General features: G+C 44.6%; 1 protein-coding gene across 2 annotated transcripts; it reads left to right on the top strand.

Moving 5' to 3' along the window:
- Window positions 1-221: 221 nt before the first annotated feature.
- irak1 (interleukin-1 receptor-associated kinase 1) lies at window positions 222-9,862 on the top strand. Of its 2 annotated transcripts, none has more exons than XR_004609685.1 (15): window positions 222-524; window positions 3,317-3,484; window positions 3,568-3,675; window positions 4,680-4,756; window positions 4,876-5,046; window positions 5,266-5,330; window positions 5,595-5,706; window positions 6,321-6,442; window positions 6,537-6,750; window positions 7,238-7,306; window positions 7,393-7,480; window positions 7,561-7,655; window positions 8,720-9,334; window positions 9,419-9,466; window positions 9,635-9,699. XR_004609685.1 is itself a non-coding variant. In XM_034536350.1 (15 exons), exons 1-15 carry the CDS (start codon window positions 413-415, stop codon window positions 9,718-9,720), a joined length of 2,115 nt encoding a protein of 704 aa, XP_034392241.1. In that variant the 5' UTR covers window positions 222-412; the 3' UTR covers window positions 9,721-9,862. The 2 variants fall into 2 exon arrangements, 1 of the variants encoding a protein (XP_034392241.1); XM_034536350.1 differs by having other exon boundaries at window positions 8,720-9,299; window positions 9,635-9,862.
- Window positions 9,863-11,711: the final 1,849 nt, after the last annotated feature.

Genomic DNA, 11,711 nt, shown 5'->3' with positions numbered 1-11,711 from the left:
ATTATTTGTATTATAAATACATTTCCTATCATTATTTTAATCATAATATTAATTATTATTATTATTGTAATTATAATTATTAGAATAATATTGCACATGTTGAGGACTGAATTCTCTAAATCTCACTGTATTTGTGTAAAAACAGAAAACGTGATTCAATTCTCAGTCTTTTATTTTGGAGGACTGCCAACCGGAAGCGGCTCTTATTGCAGTGAGCTTGACCCGCAGCGGGCGGAAGCAGCAGAGAAGCAGAAGTCGTTGATCTCACAGAGAGTTTAGAGTCTGTAACTTGTCTGTTCCGGACTGTTCCGAGGCGGGTGATCCGGGTCCAGGTCTGAAGGCGCCCCCTCTGTGCCGGGTCTCTGTTAGCTGTTAGCCTGTTAGCTTCAGGTAACGTCTCGTGCCATTAAACATGTCGGCAGGAGAGCAGAGAGCGACGTTCCTGTTCCAGCTGCCGCCCGTCGTCCTGTGGGAGTTCTGCCGGGTCATGGACGGGCTGTCGGACATGGACTGGACCCGCTTCGGTGAGTCCGGGAGTAGAACCCGAACCCGGAGCGCCTCACGCTGCTAACGGCAAACAAGGTGTAGCGCTACCTGGAAAGTACCATTACAATATTACCCTGACAACAAGTACCATTAAGTACACAAGTATTACTGACAACAAGTACCATTAAGTACACAAGTATTACTGACAACAAGTACCATAAGTACACAAGTATTACTGACAACAAGTACCATAAGTACACAAGTATTACTGACAAGTACCATTAAGTACACAAGTATTACTGACAACAAGTACCATTAAGTACACAAGTATTACTGACAACAAGTACCATAAGTACACAAGTATTACTGACAAGTACCATTAAGTATACAAGTATTACTGACAACAAGTACCATTAAGTACACAAGTATTACTGACAACAAGTACCATAAGTACACAAGTATTACTGACAAGTACCATTAAGTACACAAGTATTACTGACAACAAGTACCATTAAGTACACAAGTATTACTGACAACAAGTACCATAAGTACACAAGTATTACTGACAACAAGTACCATTAAGTATACAAGTATTACTGACAACAAGTACCATTAGTACACAAGTATTACTGACAACAAGTACCATTAAGTATACAAGTATTACTGACAACAAGTACCATTAGTACACAAGTATTACTGACAACAAGTACCATTAGTACACAAGTATTACTGACAACAAGTACCATTAAGTACACAAGTATTACTGACAACAAGTACCATAAGTACACAAGTATTACTGACAACAAGTACCATTAAGTACACAAGTATTACTGACAAGTACCATTAGTACACAAGTATTACTGACAAGTACCATTAAGTACACAAGTATTACTGACAACAAGTACCATTAAGTACACAAGTATTACTGACAACAAGTACCATAAGTACACAAGTATTACTGACAACAAGTACCATTAAGTATACAAGTATTACTGACAACAAGTACCATTAGTACACAAGTATTACTGACAACAAGTACCATTAAGTATACAAGTATTACCGACAACAAGTACCATTAGTACACAAGTATTACTGACAACAAGTACCATTAGTACACAAGTATTACTGACAACAAGTACCATTAAGTACACAAGTATTACTGACAACAAGTACCATAAGTACACAAGTATTACTGACAACAAGTACCATTAAGTACACAAGTATTACTGACAAGTACCATTAGTACACAAGTATTACTGACAAGTACCATTAAGTACACAAGTATTACTGACAACAAGTACCATTAAGTACACAAGTATTACTGACAACAAGTACCATAAGTACACAAGTATTACTGACAACAAGTACCATAAGTACACAAGTATTACTGACAACAAGTACCATTAAGTACACAAGTATTACTGACAACAAGTACCATAAGTACACAAGTATTACTGACAACAAGTACCATAAGTACACAAGTATTACTGACAAGTACCATTAGTACACAAGTATTACTGACAAGTACCATTAAGTACACAAGTATTATTGACAACAAGTACCATTAGTACACAAGTATTACTGACAACAAGTACCATAAGTACACAAGAATTACTGACAACAAGTACCATTAAGTATACAAGTATTACTGACAACAAGTACCATTAGTACACAAGTATTACTGACAACAAGTACCATTAGTACACAAGTATTACTGACAACAAGTACCATAAGTACACAAGTATTACTGACAACAAGTACCATAAGTACACAAGTATTACTGACAACAAGTACCATTAAGTACACAAGTATTACTGACAACAAGTACCATAAGTACACAAGTATTACTGACAACAAGTACCATAAGTACACAAGTATTACTGACAAGTACCATTAGTACACAAGTATTACTGACAAGTACCATTAAGTACACAAGTATTATTGACAACAAGTACCATTAGTACACAAGTATTACTGACAACAAGTACCATAAGTACACAAGAATTACTGACAACAAGTACCATTAAGTATACAAGTATTACTGACAACAAGTACCATTAGTACACAAGTATTACTGACAACAAGTACCATTAGTACACAAGTATTACTGACAACAAGTACCATAAGTACACAAGTATTACTGACAACAAGTACCATTAAGTACACAAGTATTACTGACAACAAGTACCATAAGTACACAAGTATTACTGACAACAAGTACCATAAGTACACAAGTATTACTGACAACAAGTACCATAAGTACACAAGTATTACTGACAACAAGTACCATTAGTACACAAGTATTACTGACAAGTACCATTAAGTACACAAGTATTATTGACAACAAGTACCATTAGTACACAAGTATTATTGACAACAAGTACCATTAGTACACAAGTATTACTGACAACAAGTACCATTAAGTATACAAGTATTACTGACAACAAGTACCATTAGTACACAAGTATTACTGACAACAAGTACCATTAGTACACAAGTATTACTGACAACAAGTACCATTAAGTACACGATATTATCCTGATACTGAAGTAGACGTACACTAGTATTACCATCAAAGTATTCATTGTCTAGAATGAAGTACTCTGTTGTATTATCGGATTGTATTGGTGTATTAGTATTGTGAACTACTTCAATCAATAAAGTTTAATCGTCATCAATACGTCATCATTTATTAGTTGATTAATAATTTGAATCTGTAAAGTAACTCAAGCTTTCATAAGAATGTAGTAAAAACAACAATATTCAGTAAAGTACCTTGAAGTAGTACACACAGTACTCTGAATGATAAACTGCTCACGTGTATCTGAAGCCTCAGAGGTCCTCGGGGATCAGACCGCCGTACGATTGGCCGAGAGGAGGAAGAGGCGGACCGACTGGGTGATGAACCAATGGGAGAACAGGAATGGTTGTGTATGGGAGCTGATCGACCTGTTGGAGCGTCTGGAGCTGCTCCGCCCCCGTGATATCATCCTGGGCTGTGAGTTTTCTGATGACCTGTGATGACCTCTGACCTCTGTAGAGTGAGGTCAAACACGACAGCTGACTTTTCTCTCTCTGCAGGGGCCTCCAGTCTGAAGGACTCTTCCTCTCCTCCTCCTCCTCCTCCTCCTCCTCCTCCTCCTCCTAAGGCAATGCCCACACTGAGCACCGTCAGACTGAGCTCGACAGGTAACACACACACACAATCACACAGGTAACACACACAGGTAACACTCACATACACACATACAGGTAACACACACATTAAGAACACACATACACAAACACACAGGTAACACACACAGGTAACACTCACATACACACTTACAGGTAACACACACATTAAGAACACACACACAGCTAACACACATACACAAACACACAGCTAACACACATACACAAACACACAGCTAACACACATACACAAACACACAGGTAACACGCACACACACACAGGTAACACTCACAGGTAACACTCACACGCACACACACACAGGTAACACTCACACGCACACACACACAGGGAACACTCACACACACACACAGGTAACACACACACACACACACAGGTAACACTCACACGCACACACACACAGGGAACACTCACACACACACACAGGTAACACACACACACACACAGGTAACACTCACAGGTAACACTCACACGCACACACACACAGGTAACACTCACACACACACACAGGTAACACACACACACACACACACACAGGTAACACTCACACACACACACATACACAGGTAACACACACAGGTAACACACACAGGTAACACTCACAGGTAACACTCACACGCACACACACACAGGTAACACACACACACACTCACAGGTAACACTCACAGGTAACACTCACACGCACACACACACAGGTAACACTCACACACACACACACACAGGTAACACTCACACATACACACACATACACAGGTAACACTCACACGCACACACAGGTAACACACACACACACACACACACACAGGTAACACTCACACACACATAGGTAGCACACACTATCACACAGGTAACACACACAGATGACACACACACACACACGGGTAATACACACTTACAGGTAACACACAGACACGCACACACAGGTAACACACAGACACGCACACACAGGTAACACACACACAGTTGAAGTTTAATATGTATGTTCTTCATGCAATCCAAGAAGGAGGAGGAAGACCCCTCCCCAGACCGGACCCGCCCCCCCCCAATCTGAAGTCTGACTTCTACCAACCCGCCCCGGTAACACACACACACACACACACACACACACACACACACACACACACACACACACACAACCACACACGGTGATGTTCTAATTTAATGATAATGATGATGAGGATGATGTCGCCCCTCAGCACCCCCCGGTGGTCTCAAGCAGCAGTGGGGTGATGTGCTGGTCGTATGAAGAGGTGCATGCCGGGACGATGGGGTTCTCCCCCTCCCTGCAAGTGGGGGAGGGGGGGTTCGGCGTTGTGTACCGAGCGTCTCTGAGGAACACCGACTGTGCTGTCAAGAGGCTCAAACAGGTCAGCCAATCACAGCGCAGATCACATGCGAGTCACGTCACATGATGACCTCACCTTTGCCATGCAGCGGATCAATAACTGGGTCAGATCTGTGTTTCTATTGGCTGGTCTCATAGCGGAGTGACACACCTTTAGGACCTTTTGTGTTTCTACATGCGTCACTGACAGGAAGTGGGCTGTGATTGGTCAGAGTTGTTGTTGTTGTTGTTGTTGTTGTAGGACTGTCTGCTGGACTGGACTCTGCTGAAGGAGAGCTTTCAGACTGAAGTGGACAAACTATCAAAGTGAGTACAGCTTTTATATATTTATATATATATATATACTTTTTAAAAATGTATATATATATATTTATATATATATGTTTTTTTACAAATATATATATATATATAAATATTTATATATATATATATATATAGTATATATATATATTTTTTTTTTTATAAATAAATGTATATGTATAAAAATATATATATATATATATTTTTATATAAATAAATATATATGTCTACCTGTGTTTGTGTGAGATCTGATAACTTTTTGTTGTTCAGGTTCAGACATCCGAACATCGTGGATCTGTTGGGCTTCAGTGAAGGACCAGAGTCAGTGTGTCTGATCTACAGCTACATGGAGCTCAGATCACTGGAGGACCAGCTACACAATGTAACACACAATGTAGCACAAATATAACACACGTAACGTAACACACACACAATGTACACACACAATGTAACACACAATGTAGCACAAATATAACACACGTAACGTAACACACACACAATGTACACACACAATGTAACACACAATGTAGCACAAATATAACACACGTAACGTAACACACACACAATGTACACACACAATGTAACACACAATGTAGCACAAATATAACACACGTAACGTAACACACACACAATGTACACAGACAATGTAACACGTATAACACACACAATGTAACACCCACATAATACAATGTAGCACACAACACACGCGTAATGTAACACACACACAATGTAATACAAAAAAACACATAACACACATAACACAATGTAAAACACACAACACATGTAACACAAAAACCACACACAATGTAACACTTATATAACACACACATAACGTAACACGCACACAATGTAACACACAAAACACATAATGTAACACAACATAACACACACATGTAAAACACAATGTAACAAACAACACACAGGCCACGTGTTCTCATGTGTTTTAAGAGTTTCTATCCTGTGTGTGTGTGTGTGTGTGTGTGTGCGCGCTGTCAGGAGTGTGTGTCCCTGTCCTGGCCTCAGAGAGTGGGCGTGGTTAAAGGAGCCTCGGCAGCGCTGCAGTTCCTTCACTTCCCACCGGGCGGACACGCAACGCTGATCCACGGAGACGTCAAGAGGTCTGCAGACGCTCGCCGTTCAACACGAGTTCCGCCGTTCGGTTCGCTCTGAATTCTGAATTCTGAGGTCTTCTGTCCGTCTTCGTCTCCGCAGTTCAAACATCCTGCTGGACCGCCACCTGGTGGCCAAGCTGGCGGACTTCGGTCTGGCTCGGTTCGCGGCTCGCGGCTCAGCGGGGCGCTCGGCGGCTCAGACGGCGTCGGTGGGTAAAACGGCGACGGTCAGAGGAACGCTGGCATACCTGCCCGTCGAATATGTGCGGGACGGGGAGCTGGGGACGGCTGTGGACGTCTACAGCTTCGGAGTGGTGAGACACCGCAGGGGCTGCTGGGAAATGTAGTCGGTTCACCCGAGACGGAAGATCGCCGCTGTGATCATCAAAGACTTTAAATTCTCTGAATGTCAGCAGAACCCCAATCTAGTCCTGATCCCTCTAGTCCTGTCTCTCTATTCCTTATCTCCTCTAGTCCTGATCTCTTTAGTCCTGATCCACTCTAGTCCTGATCCACTATTTTCCTTAAACACTCTAGTCCTTATCCAAGCTTGTTACCTCTAGTCCTGATCTTTTTAGTCCTAATCCTCTCTAATCCTGACCCACTCTTGTCCTGACCCACTCTTGTCCAATCTAGTTCTGATCCACTCTAGTCTTGATCCACCACAGTCCTTATCAATTATAGTCCTGATCCAATATAGTCTGGATCCAATGTTGTCCTTATCCACTCTGGTCCTGATCTACTTTAGTCCTGATTCTGATGTTCTGGTCATCCTTTCTCATTACGTATCATGTGTTTCAGGTTTTGATGGAGGTTCTGACCGGACGTCGAGCTCTGCAGACGGACAGGAAGTCAGGAGAGACATACCTGGTCAGAACACACACACACACACACACATACACACACGGCTGCTGATTGATTGTCTCTGTGATGTGGTTCTGGTTCTGGTTGTATAGAAGGACCTGGTGGAGGAGGTTGAGGACAGTCTGACTGGTTCGCCTGCAGAGGCCTGGAGGAAACAGCTGGACCACCGGCTGATCACAGGTCAGTCTCTGTGTGTTTGTACGAGCTGGTGTTCCTGCTTGTTACCTGCAGCTCCTGCAGTACTCCTGTTGTGTCTTCAGGGGGCGCTGCAGAACCTGCTGGCTGCATGGAGGTGGTGGCTCTGGCCTGCAGGTGTCTGGACAAGAAGCGGAAGAAGAGACCAGCCATGACAGAGGTCAGAACCATTTATTAAAGGGGCTTCTAGAAGCAGTTGGTCCGACACCAGCTCAATTCTAGTCCAAGATCAGCTCAATTCTAGTCCAAGATCAGTCCAATTCTAGTCCAAGATCAGTCCAATTCTAGTCCAGCACCAGTCCAATTATAGTCCAAGACCAGTCCAATTATAGTCCAGCACCAGTCCAATTATAGTCCAGCACCAGTCCAATTATAGTCCAAGATCAGTCCAATTATAGTCCAGCACCAGTCCAATTATAGTCCAAGATCAGTCCAATTATAGTCCAGCACCAGTCCAATTATAGTCCAAGTTCAGTCCAATTCTAGTCCAAGACCAGTCCAATTATAGACCAGCACCAGTCCAATTATAGTCCAAGTTCAGTCCAATTCTAGTCCAAGACCAGTCCAATTATAGACCAGCACCAGTCCAATTATAGACCAGCACCAGTCCAATTATAGTCCAAGATCAGTCCAATTATAGTCCAGCACCAGTCCAATTATAATCCAAGACCAGTCCAATTATAGTCCAGCACCAGTCCAATTATAGTCCAAGACCAATTATAGTCCAATTCTATTCTAATTCTATTCTGACACTAGTCCAATTCTAGCGCCAGAAATTAAATAGAATTTTGATAATTGTGTTTTTATTATTGTAGAATCACCGTAAACTAGGTCGTCTTCGTCAGAGTGAGCTCTTCATGTCTACTTAGGGACCTGAAGTTATGGTTCTTCTTCAAGGAGTCCTCCATGTTGCTCCTCCAGGTTTCTACAGCTCAGAACAGACAAACCAAACACTGACTTTGTGACGTCACCTGAAGGCGCCGTAGTTCTCCTCACAAGTGACCACTAGAAACCTCTGAATCCTAAACGCTGCTCCTCTAATCGTAGGTTCCAATCTAATATTTCTTCCTTTCAAGCTAGTTTTATTTGGTTCGACACAATTTAAAAATGTAACTACGATGTAATCAGGTTTAAAATCCTTGTTTATTTAAAACAAGCAATGGCGTTCCTCAGGGATCCTGGTCGGATCCTCTTCAGTTCCTCATGTCAATGTTCTCCTTGCAGGTGTTTGACAAACTTCAGGATATCCATGTCATCGCGAGCAAGACCAGGTCCTCCCCGCCCCTCCGTTACCCTCCTCACCCTCGTCTTCAACCGCGCCCCCTGGACTCCAGTATGGGAGTGCTGTCCAGCCAGCTGTCCAAACTGGGACCACTAGAGGATAGCTACCAGCTCTCCCAGTGCTCTCGGTTGTCCTCTTCCTCCTCTTCCTGCTCCCTCACCCCTCCTCACGCGCTACACTCCTCCTCCTCCTCCTCCTCCTCCTCTTTCGCCGGTCCGTGTGAAACCGATGAGAGTCGAGGCTTCTCCCAGTATGACATTCGCTCCCAGTTCAGCTCTAACGGGACCAGCTTCAGGTCTCAGTTTCCATCCCTCAGAGACCAGTATCACAGTCCAACTGGGTCCACAGAGTCCCAGTTGAGCCAGCCCTCTGTCCCCACTGAAGACCAGTACCAGTTCTCTCCCCTCACAGGGCCCCCCCCAGGACCAGACACTGAAGGGCAGACCACAGCAAGACTCTATGGTGTCCCAGAATGCCTCTCTCCTGGGGGGTCCCTACAGTCGTCGTCTCCGGAGCCCTCAGGTACATCAGCCGATTGTTAAAGGACTCAATTAAAAGTTACGTTTATTCTCTTGTGAGACTCATAAATCAAAAGCACTTGTTAACAAGGGGACGCTTCATGAATGAATCTTGTGTTTCAGTCCTCGTGACCTGCAGTGAAAAGAAGCTGCTGTCGCCTGACGACCTCTGTACGTAAAACACGGAGACATCTCATATCTTTTTTTTAATCTTGGCATATTTAATGTCCTCATCTCAGTTCAACCCGTCATCATATTCATATCAAATGTTTTTTTTGTCTTCTCGTTTCATCTCATCGTGTCTCCCGTTCATCTCGTCCATTGTCTCGTTGACGTCAGATGAAGGGAGGAGCTCAGAGCGAGGACCGGAGGAGAGCGACGAGCTGGATTATCTTCCTGCTGAGCGCGACCGGCCTGAATTGTGAAGACTTTTCTAAATGTGTTAATGAACTGAAAGGAGGCCGCAGTGGGTCCATGTGAAGCAGAACTGAAACGATTCATTCACTAACTTTATACAAATCAATAAACACGGTCACGTGAAGTTATGACGTGACACCTGTGACTGTGTCCTGATGCCAGTAACTTTGTGTTGTGTTAAGGTTCAAAAGAATCTCAAGCTGCCTGGTGCTTGGAAGAAGAAGTCCAGAGATGTATAATAAACAGTATTTAATTTAACAAACAAGCATCATCAGTACGTACATATACGTGACTGCAGGTCCACAGCCCATTGGCTGAAAGCCAATAGTTCCCGTCTGTCTGCTTCCCCGCGAGGGGACGAATTTGCGTCTTATAAAGAGTTTTATACGCAATTGAGCCGCTGAGTGCGAGGCTTCCCATTGGCTTGTGGAGGTCACATGCAGACACCCTTCAATGACACAGCATGCTATACGCTAACCGCTAAAGAGGAGAAGAGGCTTCCCATTGGCTAGTGGAGGTCACATGCAGACACCCTTCAATGACACAGCATGCTATACGCTAACCGCTAAAGAGGAGAAGAGGCTTCCCATTGGCTAGTGGAGGTCACATGCAGACACCCTTCAATTACACAGCATGCTATACGCTAACCGCTGAAGAGGAGAAGAGGCTTCCCATTGGCTAGTGGAGGTCACATGCAGACACCCTTCAATGACACAGCATGCTATACGCTAACCGCTAAAGAGGAGAAGAGGCTTCCCATTGGCTAGTGAAGGTCACATGCTGACACATTTCAATGACACAGCATGCTATACGCTAACCGCTAAAGAGGAGAAGAGGCTTACCTCACCGTTCGACAGCTGTTTCCCACTTTCAGTTTCCCGAAGACTCTTCAAAATAAGATGGCTTCAAAATAAAAGCTTCATTCTGGCTGGAAACTACGTCCCATAATCAATACATTTCATTCATACCCAAGTCACCCTACGGAGGAAGCTCATTTCGGCCGCTTGTATCCGAGATCTCGTTCTTTCGGTCACGACCCAGAGTTTGTGACCATAGGTGAGGTTTAGAACGTAGACCGACCAGTAAATGGAGAGCTTTGCCTTCCGGCTCAGCTCCCTCTTCACCAAGACGGACCGGTACAGCGCCTGTTTTACTGCTGCAGCCGCACCGATCCGCCTGTCGATCTCCCGCTCCACCTTACCCTCACTCGTGAACAAGACCCCGAGATACTTGAACTCCTTCGCTTGGGGTAGGCAGTTTTCCCCCACCTGGAGGGAGCAATCCGCCGGTTTCCGGCAGAGCACCATGGCCTCAGATTTGGAGGTGCTAACTCTCATCCCTGCCGCTTCTCGGCTGCAAAACGCCCCAGTGAATGCTGGAGGTCACGGTCCGAGGAGGCAAACAGGACCACATCATCCGCAAACAGTAGAGAGGCGATCCCGAGACTCCCGAACCGGATCCTCTCCGCCCCCTGGCTGCGCCTAGATATCCTGTCCATGAAGGTCACGAACAGGACCGGTGATAAAGGGCAGCCCTGGCGGAGGCCAACACCCACCAGGAACGTGTCTGACTTACTACCGAGGAGACGAACACAGCTCCTACTGCAGGCGTACAGAGACCGGATGGCCCGTGCCAACGGGTCCGGCACCCCATACTCCCGCAGCACCCCCCACAAAAACCCCAGAGGGACCCGGTCGAAAGCCTTCTCCAGGTCTACAAAGCATATGTAAACTGGTTGGGCAAACTCCCAGGACCCCTCCAGTAATCTTGCGAGGGTAAAGAGCTGGTCCACTGTTCCACGACCGGGACGGAATCCGCACTGTTCGTCTTGAATCTGAGGTTCGACAAGCGGTCGGAGCCTCCTCTCCAGCACCCTGGCATAAGCTTTTCCCGGGAGGCTGAGCAGTGTGATACCACGATAGTTCGAGCACACTCTCCCGTCCCCCTTCTTGAAGATGGGAACCACCACCCCGGTCTGCCAGTCCATGGGCACTGTTCC

This window comes from Cyclopterus lumpus, chromosome 7, assembly GCF_009769545.1.
Source record: "Cyclopterus lumpus isolate fCycLum1 chromosome 7, fCycLum1.pri, whole genome shotgun sequence".
NCBI classification, from domain to species: domain Eukaryota; kingdom Metazoa; phylum Chordata; class Actinopteri; order Perciformes; family Cyclopteridae; genus Cyclopterus; species Cyclopterus lumpus.
Note: the sequence above shows the minus strand (reverse complement) of the source record. Positions and strands in the feature narration are given on the sequence as shown.